The sequence below is a fragment of the Helicoverpa zea genome, chromosome 1, assembly GCF_022581195.2.
Source record: "Helicoverpa zea isolate HzStark_Cry1AcR chromosome 1, ilHelZeax1.1, whole genome shotgun sequence".
In the NCBI taxonomy this organism is placed as follows: domain Eukaryota; kingdom Metazoa; phylum Arthropoda; class Insecta; order Lepidoptera; family Noctuidae; genus Helicoverpa; species Helicoverpa zea.
Genome location: NC_061452.1, coordinates 13916486 through 13937245, shown reverse-complemented (window position 1 = coordinate 13937245; position 20760 = coordinate 13916486). Strand labels below are relative to the sequence as shown.

The following is a 20760-nucleotide window of genomic DNA, read 5'->3' as shown; positions in this document are numbered from 1 at the left end:
CTTCTCACACAGGGGCGGCTCGGCTTGCAAATCAGCGAAAATCATTCGCGTTTGAAACTCTACAAACATGTGTTAGCATCGTTTCACCTCTTTCTAAACTATTTTCTGCGTGTAATGAAATGTTAAAATTGACACTGACAGCTTATTACAGGTGTTGCTAGTTGTAGTAAACTTTCTATTAAAATAGTAGAAAACTATAGATATATAATTTAAAAATGAATGGGTAGGAAACCTTTGTTTTATTAGTTTTAATCAGTTTTGAATGTACAAAAATATAATTTACTTCTCAATTCATCAAATCTAGCTTAGTGCAGTGTACAAATTAAACTGGGATTTTATTTTAGATCAAACATTTCAACACTTTTCTACCATTTCGGGCCTGACACTGACTGATGACACATTCAGTGTGTCAAAATGTCAACAATGACCTTACGTGTTTTTTTGTTATTAGAGTTTAGAAACAATATTGCAATATACGATGAAATCTAAAACTTTTACAGTCATTACAGAGATTTTATCGGTAAACATATGCTACAGTGAACGACGCAATCATGTTATTCATAGGTAGGACAAACAAAACCGAAAAAATGAAGTGCGGTTGTAATTGGAAAATCAACACAAAAATGATCGTAGATAGATGTAAAACTGTGCTAATTTTATCAAGTTTGGTGTGTACGATATCAGTTATAATAGCGCTGCACAAATTGTTAAACTACGAAGTGAAATTAGCGAAGCCATTTGCACCCATACCAGATGGTTTGTATGGTACTTATTTGGAACCCATTTCTGAAGAGAATCCGGTTCCGCCCCCACTGAGATCATTTGACAAAACTCGCGATGCCGAAGCAGTTGTTTCTCTGAACGCTGCTTTGGAAATGAAAAAGGTAGGCAAAGATGACAAAGCATTGAAATTGTTTCAACATGCTTTCGCCTTATCTCCGAAACACCCCGACATACTCAACCACTACGGTGAGTTCTTAGAAGATACGAAGAAGGATGTGGTCAAGGCTGACCAGCTTTATACTTTAGCTTTAACAAATTATCCTGAGCATACTGGAGCTTTAGAGAACAGGCAGCGCACTGCCAGCATAGTGGAGAACTTAGACAGAGAAATGTTACGGAAGATTGATGAGAAGAGAGATGCACTACTATCTATACCTGAAAGTAACTCAGCTTTAAGGAGAGCAAAGAAAGAAGCATACTTCCAGCACATTTACCACACTGTTGCCATTGAAGGAAATACCATGACACTGCAGCAGACTAGAAGTGTTTTAGAAACTAGGATAGCAGTATCAGGGAAAAGTATAGATGAGCATAATGAAATCTTAGGTCTAGATGCAGCTATGAAGTACATTAATTCCACACTGCTGTACAGATTACGGGCAATCACGATGGGTGATATACTGGAGATTCACAAAAGGGTGTTGGGTCATGTGGATCCTATTGAGGGAGGTCAGTTCCGCAGAACACAGGTTTATGTTGGTGGGCACATACCGCCTGGACCCTCGGAGATACAGAGGCTGATGATACAGTTCTTGGAGTGGTTGAACTCAGAAGATGCTTTGGACTTGCATCCTGTTAGGTGAGTTATGTAAATAACACACAAATTAATGTTTTTAAATGAAGTTCCTGTTTTTGTTATAATTTTGATATACCTATAAATTGTAAATAAAAACTCATATCAAAAGTATTCAAGATAAACTTTACTTATATTATGTAAACAAATACATGGACATGTAAACATTCACTAAATAGAAAGTAGTTTGTGTCTCACTGAACACACTCCATATGACTTTCATTTCCAAGTCTTTGCTATTTGTGTGCTGTGTGAACTATTGAAATAATTATGTTTTCCTGCAACATTTTTATGACAAAGTGCATATTCACTCCTTCAGTTAATCTTTTTAAATTGTTATCAAATCTTATAATTGCCCAAAATAAGCCCTACACATTTTCAATATTATTTTCAAACAATTCCAGATATGCAGCGCTTGCCCACTACAAACTAGTTCACATACATCCATTCATAGACGGTAACGGCCGCACGTCTAGACTTCTCATGAACTTGCTGCTGATGCAGGCAGGGTACCCACCGGTGATCATCGCTAAGCAGCATCGTCATTTGTATTACCAACACTTGCAGACTGCCAACGAGGGTGATGTCAGACCTTTTGTTAGGTGAGAATATTTATATTGCAATGGTTATAAAATACACCTGTGTTTTGTAAAAACCCCTTGCAAATAGGTGTTATTTGTAAAGAAAGAAAGAAAGAAAGAAAGAAAATACATTTAATTACGTAATTGATTGTTGTAATTGTACGTCGTAATTGATTTGTGTGTGATATGTGTTATTTGTATTCATGTTTTTTATTTAAAGGACAATGGGCGATTCCGGTCCAAATGTCCACCACGCACGAGACCTACATGGCTAGATAGCCCGTTAAATATAGAACATTTTTTGTTATGAAAGTAAAAAAAAATATAATGCCAGAAAAAAGTTATAGCAAAATCAAATAAAACATTTTATAGATTTTTTTCAATTTCATTTTTTCAATTACTTTCCGCGATGTTCGATTTTCGTACTTTCTGTTACTTCTGACAAAATATAATTGTTCATTATTAGAGAGAAGACACCACCAGTAACATCGAACTTTCTTAGATCCAGGAACAGCTGAGTATATTCAAGCACTTCTGGCGCCTCAATTGGTTAGTGATTCGTACATCCATCGGGCAAACAAATATGGGCTGTTTATATTCAAATGTGTCTTACTCATCTTAGTTTTAGATAAAATGCGGAAATGGAAGTGGAATAAAATAAAAAATAATAATGATAACATACAAAAACTACCGAAAATTAAGAATACATTTTTGGCTATAACTTTTTTTTGGCATTGTTTTTTTTTTTACTTTCTTAGTAAAAGTTACTCTAAATTAAGTGGACTATTTAATTATATAGGTCTCTTTCGTGGTGGACATTTGGACCAAACTTCATACATTCTTGCCCAATCTCCTTTTTATTTCTAGAGATATGTTTAAGAATATTGGTTCATCCGCAAAGCTGCTGTACTCCAAATAGACCCACAGCTCAAACTTATAACACCCGTCTTTTTGCGTCAGGTGTTAGAATAAATAAAATTGCATCTGTTATAGATGTTATGGACCAAGTGATAAATTGAGCAGTATACATAAGGGAACTATATTTTTTGTCACCAAAATTTATATTTGTCATCAAGTTGTATCACCTAATAAATAGATCTATCGCCACGAAATATTTTCGTTCTCAGATAAACAAAGAGTGTTCCCAGGTATGAATTAGCAAATTATTGTTAATATAATGTGTAAAATATGAGATGGATTACCAATAAAATTGTAGTGCATTACATGAATATAAACTTCGTTCTTATAATAATAGTTTTATTACTTAAATAATAGCTTGGTGCTCAAAATGGTAGATCTGTCACCAAATAAATCGATTAATCGATCCCTGACTGCGACTCCTTTTTATTTGTTATTTTGTCACCAATACAGTAGTTACATTTTATTTCGTTCAGTTATTAAAATAATGTATTCGTTACCAATTTAATACATCAGTTTATAATTTTAATATAAATATGTTCAAAGGGAAGAGGAAGGGAAGGGAGACAAATTGGCGCGCTTTCGGGCCTCAACGAATGGGTTGTAGGTTGGTTGTAGGTACGATCATACGATGCGTGGCGCGGGCAGTGAGATTTTTAACAATAAATATTGATTATTTTGATTAATTGTTTTATTTACTATTCAGCTAGAAATTTAATTTAAATATATTTATACTACCTGTGGAAACTAAAGCCCTTGGGGGGAGGCACATGGCCAGTTAAGTAGTAGACTCTTTTGGTTGAAATGATGATGACGACCACCCTACATTTTTAGACCTTCATGAAATTTTCTAGTGATATAATATATGATTTAATGGTGATCTCTTTAAATTAGTTTGCTTAAATACTATTAGGACAAACCTATTATAATACATACAAAATCATTTATTTGGTACTTGACCCCATATCTCCATGATTTTCGGTAATTTATAGTGGAAATGATTTTATATTGTTTGGTGACTACATTTGGTGACAAATCTACTATTTTGAGGGCAAACCCTATTATTTAAGAAACACAAAATGAATTAAATTGGTGACAGCTTAAATCATACCCTATACATAATGCCCGGTCATTATGAAAAATGCCCAATATGAGAGCGCAATTTGATAATAATTATTCAAATAATCAAATTGACCGGGCACTATACATATTGCCCGTGACCTTTTGGGCAAAGTAATACAAGCAAAGTAAAAACATATTTATATATTTAATTTTTTATTGTTATTGCCATTTAATTTAAAATAAACTAAATATTAAACCACTTAAATAATCAGCCTCATGATTTGGATTAATTATGAAGGACTTCTGCCTTAAAAATCCACTAGTTTTTGCATTTGAAAGTTAAGGAAAGTCATATTTAAAGGGTGCTTATTAAACAGGCTCCTTTTTAATATAATTATTCGCCCCGAATAATGTATGTTGCCTTCTAAATTACTAAGTCAGCCACAATTAACGAGCATCTAAATAATACTATCTCAGCCACTCGTTATCTTCTAAGTAAACCGCTCTAAATACAACTCCGCATGATGGTTATTTTTTAGCATCTAAATTTGTAGCATGCGTTCTAACAGTAAACTTCTAAAATACTATTAAATGACATCATAAAATTTATTTATTTAGCTTCTAATTTTTTAACTCAGTACGTTTAAAATGTAAGCAAGCAACATGCAGCAAGCATGGCTTCTGTCACGGCTCCGGTGCTGCGGGGCTCCGGCGGTCCCATGCGAGCTTATCGTCGCAGATGGTTTTCACGCTCACCGCCGCAGCTTCGGCTTGCTGGCCGGCTCAGCCGGCCAGCCTCAGCCGCGTCGGCGAGCGTTAAAACTACCTGCGCCTCAGCTCGCAGGCCGCCTCGCCCCTCCACACTTACGCGGTTTTGAATTGCACTCTAGGGGTAGGACAGACAAGACTACGTGGAGTCGGTTTTGCAGCGATACGTTTTCGTCACATCATCCTCCGAGCCTTTTTCCCAAACTATGTTGGGGTCGGCTTCCAGTCTAACCGGATGTAGCTGAGTACCAGTCCTTTACAAGGAGCGACTGCCTATCTGACCTCCTCAACCCAGTTACCCGGGCAACTGTTACGTGGGATACGTTTTCGTCACTAACTTCAATTTTTTGCTTTATTATCAAATTGCCCAACTGTCATGTAGCAATATAATAATGCCCGTGCAATGTGATAAATAATGAAGTTAAGATAGTTATTAATCACTTGGCCCGATAAAGCTAGACATTATTCATAATGCTCGGGCATTATTAATAATGCCCGAATTAATCACATGGTCCATAACATAGATAGTTCAACTCAGATTTGCGCGCGGCCCTATGTGTGCGTCGGCTTGTAAATATACAACTTTCATTCGTGTGACAGTGACGTCGTCCGAGCATGACGTGTTCTTATCGCTTTTTGTTATGGGTACAGTCGTTTACGAAAATGTCTAGTTCATCACGGAGAAAATGTTTTAAGGAGTCAGGTAGCGTTTCAAAAAAATGAAACAACATTCAAAGCTTTTTATTATTACATTTTACAGTTTATCATTATTTTCTCATACGGCTTTTCAAATTGACATCGACAGTAGCTAAGAAATAAATGAAGTGAAATATCTAAGATTAATTAAATACTCCTTACATATTTTCTAGCTCGGGGTACGCGGACAATAAATAAATGTGTGGACTAAGAATGTAAAAGACCTATAATTTAGTATAATAATGGAAACAAAATGTGTGGGGAATTTTAAAAAATTATATTGCTTCGCATAATGTCGACCAAAATAAGACGGAAATAATGAAACTCATAAATGAACGTTTAAGTCAAATTGATGAAGGGATGTTGGGTAATACTTGTCGACATGTACAAAAGAAAAAAGAAGAATACTATAGACATTTTGACATGGAGTCAGAATTTATAATTAACATTGGTGAAAGTAGCGAATCCGAAAATTCATCATTTGATTTTTCAAGTAGCGATACAGAATCATTATAAATAAATAAACTAAATTACGTAATAACTGTACTTTAAACAGCCGTATACAACCCCTAAATAACTGTATTTGTACCCGACTGTACCTCTTGTCACGCACACAAACTCACTGTATATGTACAAGGGTTACCCACACATAGGGCCGCGCGCACGACTGAGTTGAACTTACTATAATGCAATGGAGTTATCAATAAAATCAGCTTTAATTGTATGCATGTTTAAGAGAGTTGATATAACGATATTATTTTTTTCTCCAATAAGTATTCAATCGTGGTTATTTCGCTACACCATTAACATTTCGTTAGATTTGCAATCAATTTAAATTTTCCACACCAATTTACTTATTAAACTGAAAAAAACTAGATATGACGTATTTGTACTTTATAAAATGTACATAAACTTGAGATTTTATTATAATACAGCTAAATATTTTGACATCCACGTGTAACCATTGAATAGACTATTTACCACCTTATAATAATATGTTCCCTTTATGCCTGCTGAAATAAATTCCTAGTTAAGTATTTACGAAGTAAGCTTGGTAGGGTATGGACCGTCATAATAATGAGTTTATGTAATTTCTATTTCTTATCGCGATTTCAGCGAGGGAATTGTTCGATTGTTTGTCATTTGTCAATATTTTTATACTTGCGGCAGTCATTCTGGGGCCCGCTGCTCCTAATTTTACTTAAGCAACATACGATTCACGTTCGACTCGATTCGACTGAGATCCAATCCCGACTCGATTACGATTGAAACGTATGTGGCATTCCGCTATTTTTTCTTTGAAATAAACGTTTTTATCCTTTTCTGTCATTCAATAATGAATCACTTGGCTGCAAATGATTTACGATTGCAAAATGATTGTACAGCAAACTACCGTATGGACCAAAATCACCAAAATAGCAGACCAATCGCACTCCAATCAAATGTCAATCGAATACGATTGGTCTTTTATTAGTAGCAGAATGCCCGATATGGTTAAAACTGCTATTGCGATCATATTGCGATTCGATTTCTATTCGATTTTGACATTATTAACTTAGGAGAATCGGGCCCCTGTTTTAATAGTATTTCTTCAGATAATATGCTGAGCGTGTTTTCATTCAGACTTGGAATTTACCACTGCGTTGTATTAACTCTATTATTCTTTTACATATAACATTATATTTACTTCATTATTTTCAACGCCGCTAATTTCAAATTCTGTTCTCTTTCAGATTCATAGCGCAATGTACGGAGCGAACTCTAAACCTGTATCTATGGGCTACCAGCGAGTACTCGCACATGGTTCCTGCGATCGGCGATCCGCACATACTTACCGGCGAAGGCTTCGAAGATGACATGCTGTGAAACCTGATACTGGGGAAATAACGGTAACAGTGACTGTCACTACTGAACCCAAAATTGCCATGGCTAGTATTGGTTCTTTAGATTAAGTAGGAAATTCAACTGTGACTTTGGAACATGTATTGTAACTTTTTTGTGAAATTCTAAATTCAATCAATTACGTTTTTTTAAACAATAAAATCGCGATTAAAGAATTACTGAGTTGTAAATTAAATTAAATGCAAAAAATATGTTCCATGTTGTATTATACTGTTCTTTATAGTATTCTTTGTAAATAACCCTTGTGGTGCATTTCAAATTGTAAATAAGTGTTGTAACGCGCGCCTACCTTTCGTGGTCGAGTCCATGGCCATATATGGCCATCGCGTGATCACCGAGCCGACCAATACGTGGCCGGCCGGCAGAGGGGTGCGGGGAGCGAGGGCCTACTCTCACGAGCGGGGACGCTCGCTGAGTCGCCAGTCCGGCGCACGACGCCATGTATTTCGCACGATGTGTTAACTCTCGCGACCGTGGCTATGTAGTTAAGTACGACGTGTGTTTGTGAACTACCTATGTAACTAATTACCATGTCTGTATTCGAATTACAATAAACTTTCTATAACCAACAATGTGTTTGTTGTTATAAGTGGCGCTTCCAACTAGTGGCCGTGAATCCGCTAGCCAGTTTAAACCGGTTCTTTGCCGATCGACTTAGGACATTAGTGTTCGCGTTTATACCTGCGTCGCTGAAAATGCCGCCACGCAAAGTACGTACCGACGCTAATGTGGAGGACGCGCAATCCAGCTCGGATGAAGAAGCACCGAGACCGTCGCCAACGCTCATGTCTGGGGACCAGTTGGCCTCGTTCCTTGCCGCCTTCGCGAAATCTCAGGCGGAAGCGAACCGGCAGCTCGTCGAATCCCTCATGGCATCGCACGCGATAGGATCAGCGCGACCCTCACCGACGCCCTCGTCGACATGCAAGACCGGCAACATGTCCAAGTGTACGGCACGCTTCGACGGGCATAGCAGAGATCCAGAAGTCGTAGAAGCGTTTATCGACTCCGTGGAAATCTACAAAGAGTGTGCATCTGTCCCCGATGACCTGGCACTCCGTGGTCTCCCGATGCTTCTACATGGCGAGGCAGCTGTGTGGTTCCGCGGCGTTAAGGCATCGCTTACGTCGTGGGATGACGCCCTTGCCAAGCTGCGGGCGATGTTTGGTGTTCCTCGTCCGCCACATAAGGTATTCCGGGATATGTTCGCCGCGGAACAAAGTGAAGAACGGACGGAGGTGTTCGTCGGTCGTCTCCGCGCACATATGAGCAGGTTACCTTACAGTCTAGACGAACGAATCAAGCTCGACATAGTTTACGGTTTGTTAAACAAACGCATTCGTAAACGCGTAACGCGCGAGTCTATTGAGGACATCGATCAATTAATCGAAAAGTCGAGAGCCGTCGAAGATTCGCTCTCCGAAAAAGAGATGACAACGTCGTCAAGTTCGAGTAACAATAACACGCAGTCACAGCTCACACGAGCAGCGCCAGCACGACCCAGCGCGGCCGGCTTGCGGGCTCAGCACGCGGCCGCTCCGATGCAGACGCCGTATTCGGCGGGGAAGGGCGCGTCGAAGCCGCCAGCGCTGTCCAGCGGCGCGGGGGCACAGCCGTCGTCGTCGCAGCTCCAGCGTAATACTTCGCCGAGTGTTAGTGCCGCGAGTGATAGTGTAAACAAAAAGTCGTTTTGCGTGTATTGTAAGTGTCGTGGTCATACGCGTGAGTCTTGCCCAAAAAGAGGCTCTAAAGCAGTGGTTCTTAACCGGTGGTCCGCGGACCACTGGTGGTCCCTGGAGGCATTCCAAGTGGTCCGCGAAGCTTTGCTTCGCGACGTTGCTATCCATCTTACTTGACCAATAGAAAAAAATTAAGGTTTGAAATATAGCCCTTTTACGTAATTTTGGTTCTGAGTCTTAAAAAATAATCAAAATTTACCGCTCGCTTCGCTCGCGTATTCAGAAACTGTATGCCCTCGTTTTTACATTTGTCAACAAACAAAAAGTTAAGTACGTTTGGGCTACATTGTACGTAATTTTGGTTTTGAGTCTTAAAAAATAATTAAAATTTCCCGCTCGCTTCGCTCGCGTATTCAGCAACTATATGCCCTCGTTTTTGCATTTGTCAACAAACAAAAAGTTAAGTACGTTTGGGATACATTTTACGTCCGTACGAGTCCGAAAAAAATTTCGCGCTCGCTTCGCTCGCGCATTTGTAAGTAGTGCCTGCTGAGCCAAGAATTCTGAAGTTAGTAAAGAGAATGCAGTCACAAAAATCTCATTAAATTAAAGTCTAGTTTTTTGCTAAATAATAAAGAAATGAGCGCTAATTATAAAGTGTGCTCGTATTCTTTATCAAAGAACCCTCTATTTAGGCAAACCAATGGGGTGGTCCCCGGCAAGCCAAACTTTTGATAAAGTGGTCCCTCATCACAAAAAGGTTAAGAACCACTGCTCTAAAGACTTATTCTGTTATGGTTGTGGCGAGAAAGGGTTTGTTAGATCAAATTGTCCGTCGTGTAAAAATGTTTCAACTTGTAATGTTGATGTTAATAACTCAGTTTCACAACCACAACAAAATGTTTTCTACTCACTTAACACGGTACTCAGTGAGTGTTATAATGTAAGCTGTGAGAGTAAGAATAATATTATTATCAGCCAAGGCCGACCGATTTTAAATATTGAAATTTTAGGGCACAGTGGCTCAGCGCTTATTGATACCGCGGCCCGACGTAGTATCGCGGGTTCGACCCTGTATGCCTTACTTTTACGATTGGGTAATACATTTGTTTCAAAAACCATGTCGGTGAAACTGGCTGATGGTACTATTAGAAATAGTACCGTTTTGTTTACATGTGTGAATGTAAAATGTATGTCACTGTGTATACCTATTGAATTTATTGTGTTCCCCGATGCATGTAATAACGAAACCCTTTTGGGAATAGATTTTATTAGGCAGTCTAAGATTGTTTTAAATTTTAGTAATATGACGTGGTTCACAGCTGATCGGCCTCAGGTCATTCACCCCCTGCTCACAGAGAGTTCACGCGAGGCGGTGGAATGTGCTTCGGTCAACCTGCTGCGGGAGGACGAGGGCACACTATTGACCTTGGATCAGCGTTCTGACCTTGAAAATTTATTGGGTGAGTATTCTGATATTTTTGATCAGGTGGGGGAACCAACGCCATTTGCCGAGCATCACATCGACACCGGTGACCATCCTCCTATCGCCGTGCCTCCATACAGGGTCACGCCGGCGAAGAAGGAGGTCATGCGAATAGAACTGGACAAGATGCTCGCAGAAGGTGTCATCGAGGAGTGCGAGTCTGCCTGGTCTGCACCTACTGTTTTGGTACCGAAGTCTAACGGTGGGTATAGGTTTTGTGTAGATTACAGGAGACTCAACGCTGTCACTAAGACAGACGCGTATCCTATGCCGCGTATTGATGAGCTGCTGCAGTCCACTAAGAGAGGTTGTGTGATGAGCACCTGTGACCTTCGGAGTGGCTATTGGCAATGCAAGGTCAAGGATAAGGATAAAACCGCGTTTGTCACGCCGTTTGGTACGTACCGATTCTTACGTATGCCCTTTGGACTCAAGAATGCACCGGCTACGTTCCAGAGGCTTATTGACCGGTTCCGTGCGGGGTCGTCACTTAATGACGTCACCGTACTGACATATTTAGATGACATCCTAGTGATATCAGAGTCCTATACTCGTCACCTTTCAGATCTCCGTGCAGTATTTGACCGTCTCCGAGTGTTTAAGCTCCGTGCGAATCGAGACAAGTGTGTATTCGCCAGAGAAAAGGTTAAGTACTTAGGTCACGTGATCTCCCAGGAAGGTATATCACCGGATGAAGACAAAGTACATGCTGTACTTAGTATGAGAGAACCTACCTGCCTCCAACAGCTGCGCACCTTCCTTCAAACATGCTCCTGGTTCCGTAAGTTCATACCAGAGTTTGCGAAGGTGGCCGAGCCGCTGACCCGCCTCACTAAGAAATCACAGGCGTGGCAATGGAGTCTAGAGCAAGGTAAGGCTTTTGATACTCTTAAGAAGTTGTTAACTACGGCACCTATACTAGTGCAAGCTGACTACACGAGGCCATTCATATTGCGAACCGACGCCAGTAATTATGCCCTAGGCGCTGCCTTACTCCAGGGGGAGTCACCGCATCAAGAACATCCGATCGAGTATGCCAGCCGTCTGCTCACGCCAGCCGAGCAGAATTATTCTACTACGGAGAGAGAGGCTCTCGCCGTTGTCTGGGCTGTGGAACGGTTCCGCGGTTACATTGATGGTCATCAGGTCCACGTGATGTCTGATCACCAATCCCTGAAGTGGCTCTTTTCTCTCAAGTCACCTAGTGGAAGGTTAGTTCGCTGGGCCATGAAGCTACAAGCTTTTGATCTACGTGTCGAGTATGCACCAGGTAAAGTTAATGTTATTGCCGACACGCTTAGCCGCCCTGTGTTGGAAGATGGTTCTGCATCTGAGTGTGACATCTGCCCAGTTGTCGTGGATGTTCCACGCTGGGATGCCACCTCAACTCGGGAGGCGCAGTTAGCAGATGCTGAAGTCGCCAAGATCATCCTGGACTTGGAAGGTAAGGATGACCTTTCTGTTACTCGTTGGTCCGAGCGAGGTTACCTATTGAATCAAGGTGTTTTGTATCGGTACGTCCCGGATACTGATTCGGAGGAGCCTCAGCTCGTTGTCCCGGAGAGCCTGCGGAGCACAGTCATGTTCGAGTGCCATGACTCGCCCACCGCCGCTCATGGTGGAATTGATAGGACTTTACATCGTATCTCGCAAAGGTTCTATTTCCCCGGGATGAGAAGATTTGTTACTGACTATTTGAAGACGTGTGTCGAATGTCAACGATTCAAGCCGTCGAATGTCAAGCCTGCTGGTCTGCTACAAACTCCAGTTCCAGCTCAGAGGTTTGAAACTGTTGCAACCGACCTCTTCGGTCCGTTGCCTAAAGGTCCTCAAGGTGAGAGATGGATCCTGATAGTGGAGGATACCACTAGTAAATGGGTGGAGGTTTTCGCTCTTACTGAAGCTACAGCGGAGACATGTGCCAAAACTTTGGTTAATGAAGTTTTTATGAGGTTTGGTCTTCCAAGGCGTATTATCTCAGACAACGGAGTGCAGTTCGTAGCAGATGTTATGCAGAAGGCTATGTTTGTCTTAGGTATAAAGCAAAGCCTTGTGCCTCTCTACCACCCTGAAGCTAATCCAGTTGAGAGGAAGAACCGAGACCTCAAGGCTCAGCTCGCCATCTTGGTGGAAGGTCGTCACCAGAATTGGCCCGAGGTATTACCTTTTGTACGGTTTGCTTTTAATAGTTCCGTTACCCGGTCTACCGAGCACACCCCTGCTTATCTTACCTTCGGTCGTGAGCTGCGGTCTCCTCTGACAGTTCAAGCTGACCTGAGAACTGTGGTCGAAACTGAAAACTTTGTACCACAAATCACACCTTATCTGCGGAAACTCGCGGATACCATCTCGACAGCCAAGGAGAACCTCGAACGTCATCAGGATGTACGTAAAGCATACGCTGATAAAACTCGGTCTTCGCCTGTAAAGTTTCTTGAGGGTGACTTGGTGTTGATGAAGACTCATGTCCTCAGCAGCACTGCTAAAGGTATCACGTCCAAGTTCACTCCGAAACGGGACGGACCCTACGTTATATCTAAGAAGGTGAGTCCTACCACTTACCTCCTAGCTCATAGTAAGACGGGGGAAGTTTTTGGTAAGTACCATGTGTCTGACTTACGCCCATATCATGCGAGGGAAGGTGAGTGTCCTGAGCCGATGGTGCCTAAGCGTGGTAGGGGTAGACCGCGGAAGGGTGTCACCTAACTATATTACTTACCTTAGGTGGTTGTTCAGCTGAGTTGTTACTAACCTTGTGTTGTTTTCCTTATAAGTTTACTTACCTTGTGTTGTTTACCTTATAAGTTTACTTACCTTGTGTTGTTTTCCTTATAAGTTTACTTACCTTGTGTTGTTTTCCTTATAAGTTTACTTACCTTGTGTTGTTTTCCTTATAAGTTTACTCACCTTGTGTTGTTTTCCTTATAAGTTTACTTACCTTGTGTTGTTTTTCCTTATAAGTTTACATACCTTGTGTTGTTTTCCTTATAAGTTTACTTACCTTGTGTTGTTTTTCTTATAAGTTTACTTACCTTGGGTTGTTTACCTTATAAGTTTACCTACCTTGTATTGGTTACCTTTCAAGTTTACATATCTTGTATTGTTTACCTTTTAAGTCTACTGTATTGTTATTTACCTTATAGGCTATATAGGCTTGCTTACCTTGCAATGTTTAATTTATAATGTTACTTACCTTGTGATGTAACTTAGAGCCTCGCGTTACTGTTGTTCGACCAGTCGGGGGACCCTCCCTGGTCTAAAGGGGGAGTGTGTAACGCGCGCCTACCTTTCGTGGTCGAGTCCATGGCCATATATGGCCATCGCGTGATCACCGAGCCGACCAATACGTGGCCGGCCGGCAGAGGGGTGCGGGGAGCGAGGGCCTACTCTCACGAGCGGGGACGCTCGCTGAGTCGCCAGTCCGGCGCACGACGCCATGTATTTCGCACGATGTGTTAACTCTCGCGACCGTGGCTATGTAGTTAAGTACGACGTGTGTTTGTGAACTACCTATGTAACTAATTACCATGTCTGTATTCGAATTACAATAAACTTTCTATAACCAACAATGTGTTTGTTGTTATAGTGTTATATGTTATGTTATATTTTCTTCCATTGTGCTAACACGCCTGCTGGCAGGTGACTAGTGGCTCTGTACACGGATTGTTTAGCTGTTTGTTTTATATCGAGTATTGTATAAAATAATATGACTTATGACGAACTTCTATACAATGTCTTAACTCCTTGCATTTGCCCTTGCCGGTGCGCGGATCCACGCGAGACAAATTTGATTTTCTATTGTTCTCTAATTAGCGGCATTCAACCACTTAAGCCCAAATTAAGGGGATAAATAATTGTCAAAAATTTATATGTTTACTACAAATTGCAGGCGAGCTATTCAACGGAGCATAAAAAAAAACTTAACTTACTACACTAATTTTAAAAAGCAGACTGTTAAGGCATTGTTTATAGGCAAATTGAATAAAGTTTATATTACTTTATCTAACTTACGCTCATAAAAGGGCCATGACAAGTTATTAATGTGTACTAAATTAACTAAAACCAAAGAAATCTATAACTTTGTAATATTGACTTGCAGGATAGAGATTATGTGCTAGCAGCATTTGCGTAGTTTTAGAAATGTGATCTTATTAAACTTTTGGCACAGGCAAATAAGTGCTTCCACGACTATTACAAAATAACTTTTATACCTACATTTTCATTTGTAAAGCCATCAAGCTGCGATAACTTTGTTACAGGAAAACAAACAGGTTTTTTAAAACTCCACCAAAATTGTAAATATTCACAAAAATCACTAGGAATATGCTGTGATAATTGATTATTTATTTATTATTTTCTAATTAGAATGCACAAATTTTCGGGTGAAGGAAGACTAGATGAAAATTGTTAATTTATTTTGTGTAGGATTAGTATTTAGAATGTATTCAACTGTAAGTTGATACACAAAGTGCTATTTAGCATGTTTCTAAATTTTAATAAATTCTTTAAAATTGTTCTTTGCCATAATATTAAATTGAACATTAACTAAAAATTGCGTTGAAACTATCTTATTTAAATGTTTTATTTTTATTTTTTATTAACGCAATATAATAAATACAACGCGCCCTTCCGCCTAACTAAAAAATGTTCTAGAATATTTCTAATGTACCATAATGCTAAGGGCCGATGTGATGTTATCATTACTTTACCAATGATGTGTGTTATTCAAAAATATTACCAGCAGTTGCAATTTTAGAAGTAAAACATGAAAAATACAATACTAGGAGCAATTTTCAAATACCTTTATGATTAATCTCTTAACTTTTTTATTTTCCACGAAGTTGCAACTGGCTGGCGATCCTACTATTTTAAATCATATAACATGAATTATCCCAAATATGTACTTATGTGGTTTGTGTTGTCTTCCAGTATTTATGTGCGACTATTTATTTGCATTTCCATGATACCAGTACAAACTTGCTCTAAATATAGAAGCTAAGTTCTTTGAATATTTTGTTTTATTGCATACATCCTACCATTCTCATTAGTGAACAAATGCAGTTGTTTAATTTGTTATCTATGTATAGGCTCTAAATCAAAAGGGCAATTTCAATCAGGTATCCAACAATAAAACGTCAAATCAATTTTGATTAATTTATTATCATGTGCGATGTTAAAATAAAGTTTATAATAAAGCATTTAACTAGACAACTAGAGCGGGAATGCGCCGCACCTGCATTCAACACTTGTTCATTTACTCAAACGCTTCTATACAAAAACTAATTCAATCCAACGCGGTTACAATCTCTATAATAATACAATTATTAAAAAAAACGTATAATAATTATAGTAAGAGAGATTTTTTTGTTCAGTACGATCAAACATCGGCGCAGCAGCCACTCTGATACAGAGGGCCGATTCGTTTTGTTTTAATTATTTATTAATAAGCGCTATCTAATAATGTTGTAAGCTACAGTATACATAGTTACCTCGGATAGGGTCGACGTAGCCAAGGCGTTCTGAGGGGCTCGCACTCGTACATTCGCACGGACATTACGCAAACGTAATGATTACCGAGCCGAAATAACACTTGTAATTTTACTTAGCGTCAGCTGTAGCCACATAATAATTTTCTAAACCAAGTGTAACTAGCTCCCAATGACAACTGTTTGTGTTTTCAATCCATGCAAATATACGAGTGCTTTAATCAAATCCTTGACAACCCCGCATTTTCCACGATTACGAAAACTAAATTCAAAATTAACGTTACTTTCTGAAAATAAAAGCGAATACTTGTCAATCCTTCGGACCCTCGGGGTTATAGTTAAAAGCAAAGTCTAGTCCTAGCACCAGAAGAGCGGATATTAAACCACAAAAATGTTCGTGTTATGTTTATTTATTATTTCGCAGACATTTATAGTGGTTATTAATTCAGGTTACAAACGAAAAATTTATTTACGTATATTTGTAGTTCACTACGTTCTATATTCCATTCTGTTGTATGCGACAATCATCCGACCAGCAAATTGTAAAGATACATTCGTAAATTTATATAACTAAGAGAAAATTCCAGAATGGAAGATAGTGTTCGCGTCACGCGTGTCGTCGCGAGCGCAGGCTCGGCGTCAGGAACACGAACTAATATATGCTCGTTCTATCACAACATAATAAATAAGTCCCATTACAAAACAATTGAAAAAAAATATAATGACTGACTTGAAAAACTTACATAGTTACATAGTCTTTTAAGTAGTTTTACTATTTTTATTAATAATAAAAAATGAGTTTACGATTTTTAATAGTCGACGATGGTTTTTCTATAAAATAAATTACAATATTCATGGTAGGAGTAAATATCTGTGTATAGAAATTTATCTCACCAGCCCCTAGCATGCTAGTCGTTACTATCGAACACAAGACTGCATTGCCGTAGCAAACTGAACTAAACGCACCTGGGTTAGACTACACTCACGATGTCGTTTAGTGTTAATTCGCCGCAGTAACACAAATAATGTGAAAAAGACACAATTAAAAATGCGGGAAAGAGCTTTGCTCGAAGCCCACTTTATTGAAGTCAAATCACTGCCTAACGCACTGATCCATAAAATAAAGCATTGACATAAATAAGCAGGAAGAATGGTTCCATGTTCTTCCTTCACAATAAGTATCAATTAGCCGATACAACACAACATAGGGTACTTCGGACTACCGTTGAGTGAGGAACTCCATACGTTCGTTCTATCGAGTTATACCATGCCTATGTAAAGGCCAACGAATTCAAGCACCATAGGTAGGAATTATCAGTTATGTAAAAACGTACGACAATGAAATATTGATTTAAAAATTATTCAATAAATGTTAGTGTTGTCAAGACATGATATAACTTGATAATTTTACATAGTCACGCCAATGTTGAACGTCAAAAAATCAACAACACAATTATTACTGCATTTACTATTGTATATTATAAGATATATATTAATATGGCAGACAGCTGTAGGAATTATCTCAAGACAATATTGTGGTAAATGCCACAGCTAAAAGCTGTATGTGATTTCAATGAATGATATTATGAATGAACAATTTTAATTTTAAATGTATAATTTCTTAAATAATGACTGTAGAATAATGTTGTAATCTCATCGCATGGAATGTGTCACGTCGAGATGTCCCCTACAGCTGTCCCGGACGACTTAAATACTCAACTTTTACATTTCTAGCCAACTATACCATTCACGTAATTTATGAAAACTAAAAATTTATTGTGTGCGTATTTATGGAGGCATAAGTGAGTGGTTTGCATTCCCACAGAAATAATAAAAAAGAGAAATACATGTATAGCTAGAAGAGGTTAAGATTATATGACAGAAATGTATTCATTGTGTATAATAGAAGAGACAGTAAGAACAAAAGTGGATTTCGGGTATTGAAAGTAGAAACATCAGTAGAAATTTATTAACAAAATATGCCGCCTTAAATACGTACACAAAAAACTCAGTAAATGTCAATAGTTACGTTCACAACGACAGAATAACAAGCGATTTTATATGCAAAAGATATGTTAATCAATCACATGATACTCAACATTTATACATTATCGATCAATACTTCATTAGTTCATCGCGTTACGAAGATTATTTTTGTCTTAAAATTTTTTTTTTAATTGACAAGATGTCAGTAATTAAACGCAACTTAGGTAATTTATACAAAGATATTTTTAACAATAGTGAAATCTATCATATATTTTCTATGTTTAGGTGCATTTTACTGTCAAGATAAAAACAACCTTCGTGCGCAAAAGTATTACAACGCAGTATACATTCAAAAATATCTAATTTTAAAACAACTATTTCACAACATTCCGAGTACTTCGTTATGCCAAACATATTATAACAATTTTGTCATGAAAACAAATCACAGTATTTATCCGTCAAAACCGTCAACTTGGCTAGTCGGGTAAGCGGCCAAGTTAAAACTGAAACCATCATAAAAAGCTAGAAATAATATAAGCAATACTTGACCACACTTGGCTTAAATCAAGCATGGCCAAGTAAGAACATGTAAGCGCCAAGTTATAGATAAACACGATGGATAGAATTTTGACAGATACATTAATGTTTAAGGACATTGGCGCAACTAGGGCATTAAACAAAACGAACTTGGCCTGCGCCTTTCGACCCTTACAAACTTATTTATTGTTTTATTAACAATATATAGAAGTTAGTTTTTAGGTTAAAACAAGGCAATAAAGTTCTAAGCGGGTATCGGAAGCGGATGATGAGACTGGGCGGGGTCGGCACATTCCCGCTGCATCTAGTCACGCCAATGAGGAACTACGCACAATCACTGGGACCGCCTCACTGTCACGTTTGTACTTCCAAATCTCCCGGTATATAAAAATATCTACAGTTTGACAATAGGCCTTTAGCGAAAGTTAAATGCATCCAGAATTAGTGACTTAACGTTAATAGGGTAATGTCTCGCACCTTACAATTATATGATTCGATTACGTCTTAGATATCGATCGATAATCGTACCTACCAATATCTAACACGTAGTTTTGTATCTGTAGTATGAGCAAAGGGTGAATTCACTGATTAAACCTCGCGTGGATATAAATAAAGTGTTAGGGCATCACTCAAAACAAATTGACCTATACTGTCAAGTGAATTCGGACCTTTATCCACTTTAGTACTGTATAAACAATTACAGAAACTAAAGATTGGTCTCTACTACGGATACTCGTAATAGCACGTTTAGTGTCACACGCATAGCTTCGGCAGTACGACTGAGGCTGACATGCCGTTTTGGACGTTATTGAGTTAAAAATACACGTCAAAATGGCGCGTCAACGAGTCGCGGGACAGTTGCCGGCCGTACGACCATCATTTGTGCTTCAAACATTACAAATAAACAGTCTCTCGTTTTCAACACGACGGCACATACCTCGGTATACTAAGCTTTACAATAATATCGAACAAGTGGTCACAACTCGCTCAGTTTCCGAACCGCGGGCAAATCAATCAATTGAAGCAATTATACAGTAGGCCAGCTACACACGGTCACCGAACATTCAATTTGTCACAATACTGATTAATTTACACACTGTAATTTCTGTGTCAGCGGTTTGTGTGACGTGTTCGACCGCCATATTGGCCGCCATCTTATGCAGCGTCGATAAAATACGGAATAAATTCAATAGTCTAGTTATCGAATATCGCGATTCGTAATTTCTTATGTCAAGGATTAAAATTGATACATTACATTCGTCTTTATACTCCGCCCTCAAAATATCCTATTTTTATGCTAACTTTCAAAATGATCAATTTTTGTACATTTTCAATCCGGAGCCTAGAAGACAGCTCTCCGATGCACTTTACAGAACAGTTGCATCTTTATGCGAATACATGTATTTCATAATAAGGCGAATAAGAAACGACTAGTGGTCAGTCAGTATTTTTACAGAAGTTGATGTCATGTTATAACTAAAACAGACCGTTGTTGCACAAGTTCTATATTATATGCGAACAATACATTCATACGTCACTCGGACCGGTGCTCTTAGCAGGGAGACGGAACAATCCTGCTAAGAGTGTCGGCCAACCACAGACAAGTGAGAATCTCGGAGTTTATCGAATACGTACGAAGTGGGCAGGGTATGGGGGGGTGGACAGTGGGGCTAGTGGTGTCGCGGCGGCTGGATGCGGCGCGAGATGTGCTCCTCCTGCTGCATCTTGCTGCGGAACTCCGCCACCAGGTCCCGCGACTGCGCCAGCACGGCTAGCTGCTCGTTCAGCAGCTCCTCCCATTGGGTCGCGTATGCTGCGGAGATAAGAACATGTTAATAAAGAGAACAAGTATTATGTGCCAGGTTGATGTAAATAGAGGTTCCTTAACACTTGATATAGCAAAACTTTTTTTAAATACTCTGCCTTTCACTTAGACAAGAGAAAATTAACTTCTATTTATTTCAACCTCAATGTAAGTCCATTATTAAGCCGTTTTTTTTAGTAAAAATAATAATAAGCAAGGCGGAAAATAAAAAAGATTCGACGGTATTATTTTTTTAATAAGTAAAGATTTACAGACAAA

At 39.0% G+C, this 20760-nt stretch overlaps 2 protein-coding genes across 3 annotated transcripts in view; one reads left to right on the top strand and one right to left on the bottom strand.

Moving 5' to 3' along the window:
• The first annotated feature begins 415 nt into the window (after positions 1-415).
• On the top strand, positions 416-15677 carry LOC124631830 (protein adenylyltransferase Fic). Its single transcript, XM_047166456.1, has 4 exons — positions 416-1582; positions 1981-2178; positions 7335-7777; positions 14261-15677. Exons 1-3 carry the CDS (start codon positions 552-554, stop codon positions 7465-7467), a joined length of 1362 nt encoding a protein of 453 aa, XP_047022412.1. The 5' UTR covers positions 416-551; the 3' UTR covers positions 7468-7777; positions 14261-15677.
• A 131-nt stretch (positions 15678-15808) lies between these two features.
• The window catches only part of LOC124631812 (kinesin-like protein Klp10A), a 57274-nt gene continuing 52322 nt past the window's right edge, over positions 15809-20760 (bottom strand). For both annotated transcript variants that reach the window (XM_047166424.1, XM_047166433.1), the window contains exon 14: positions 15809-20490. In XM_047166424.1, the coding sequence (XP_047022380.1) occupies positions 20348-20490 (143 nt within the window). In that variant the 3' untranslated portion in view covers positions 15809-20347. The remainder of the gene's footprint in view (positions 20491-20760) is intronic.

Coding starts and splice junctions, on each gene's coding strand:
- LOC124631830 (XM_047166456.1), top strand. CDS start 552: ATGTTATTCATAGGTAGGACAAACAAAACCGAAAAAATGAAGTGCGGT. Junction 1,583..1,980: donor TTGGACTTGCATCCTGTTAG/GTGAGTTATGTA, acceptor AAACAATTCCAG/ATATGCAGCGCTTGCCCACT. Junction 2,179..7,334: donor GATGTCAGACCTTTTGTTAG/GTGAGAATATTT, acceptor GTTCTCTTTCAG/ATTCATAGCGCAATGTACGG.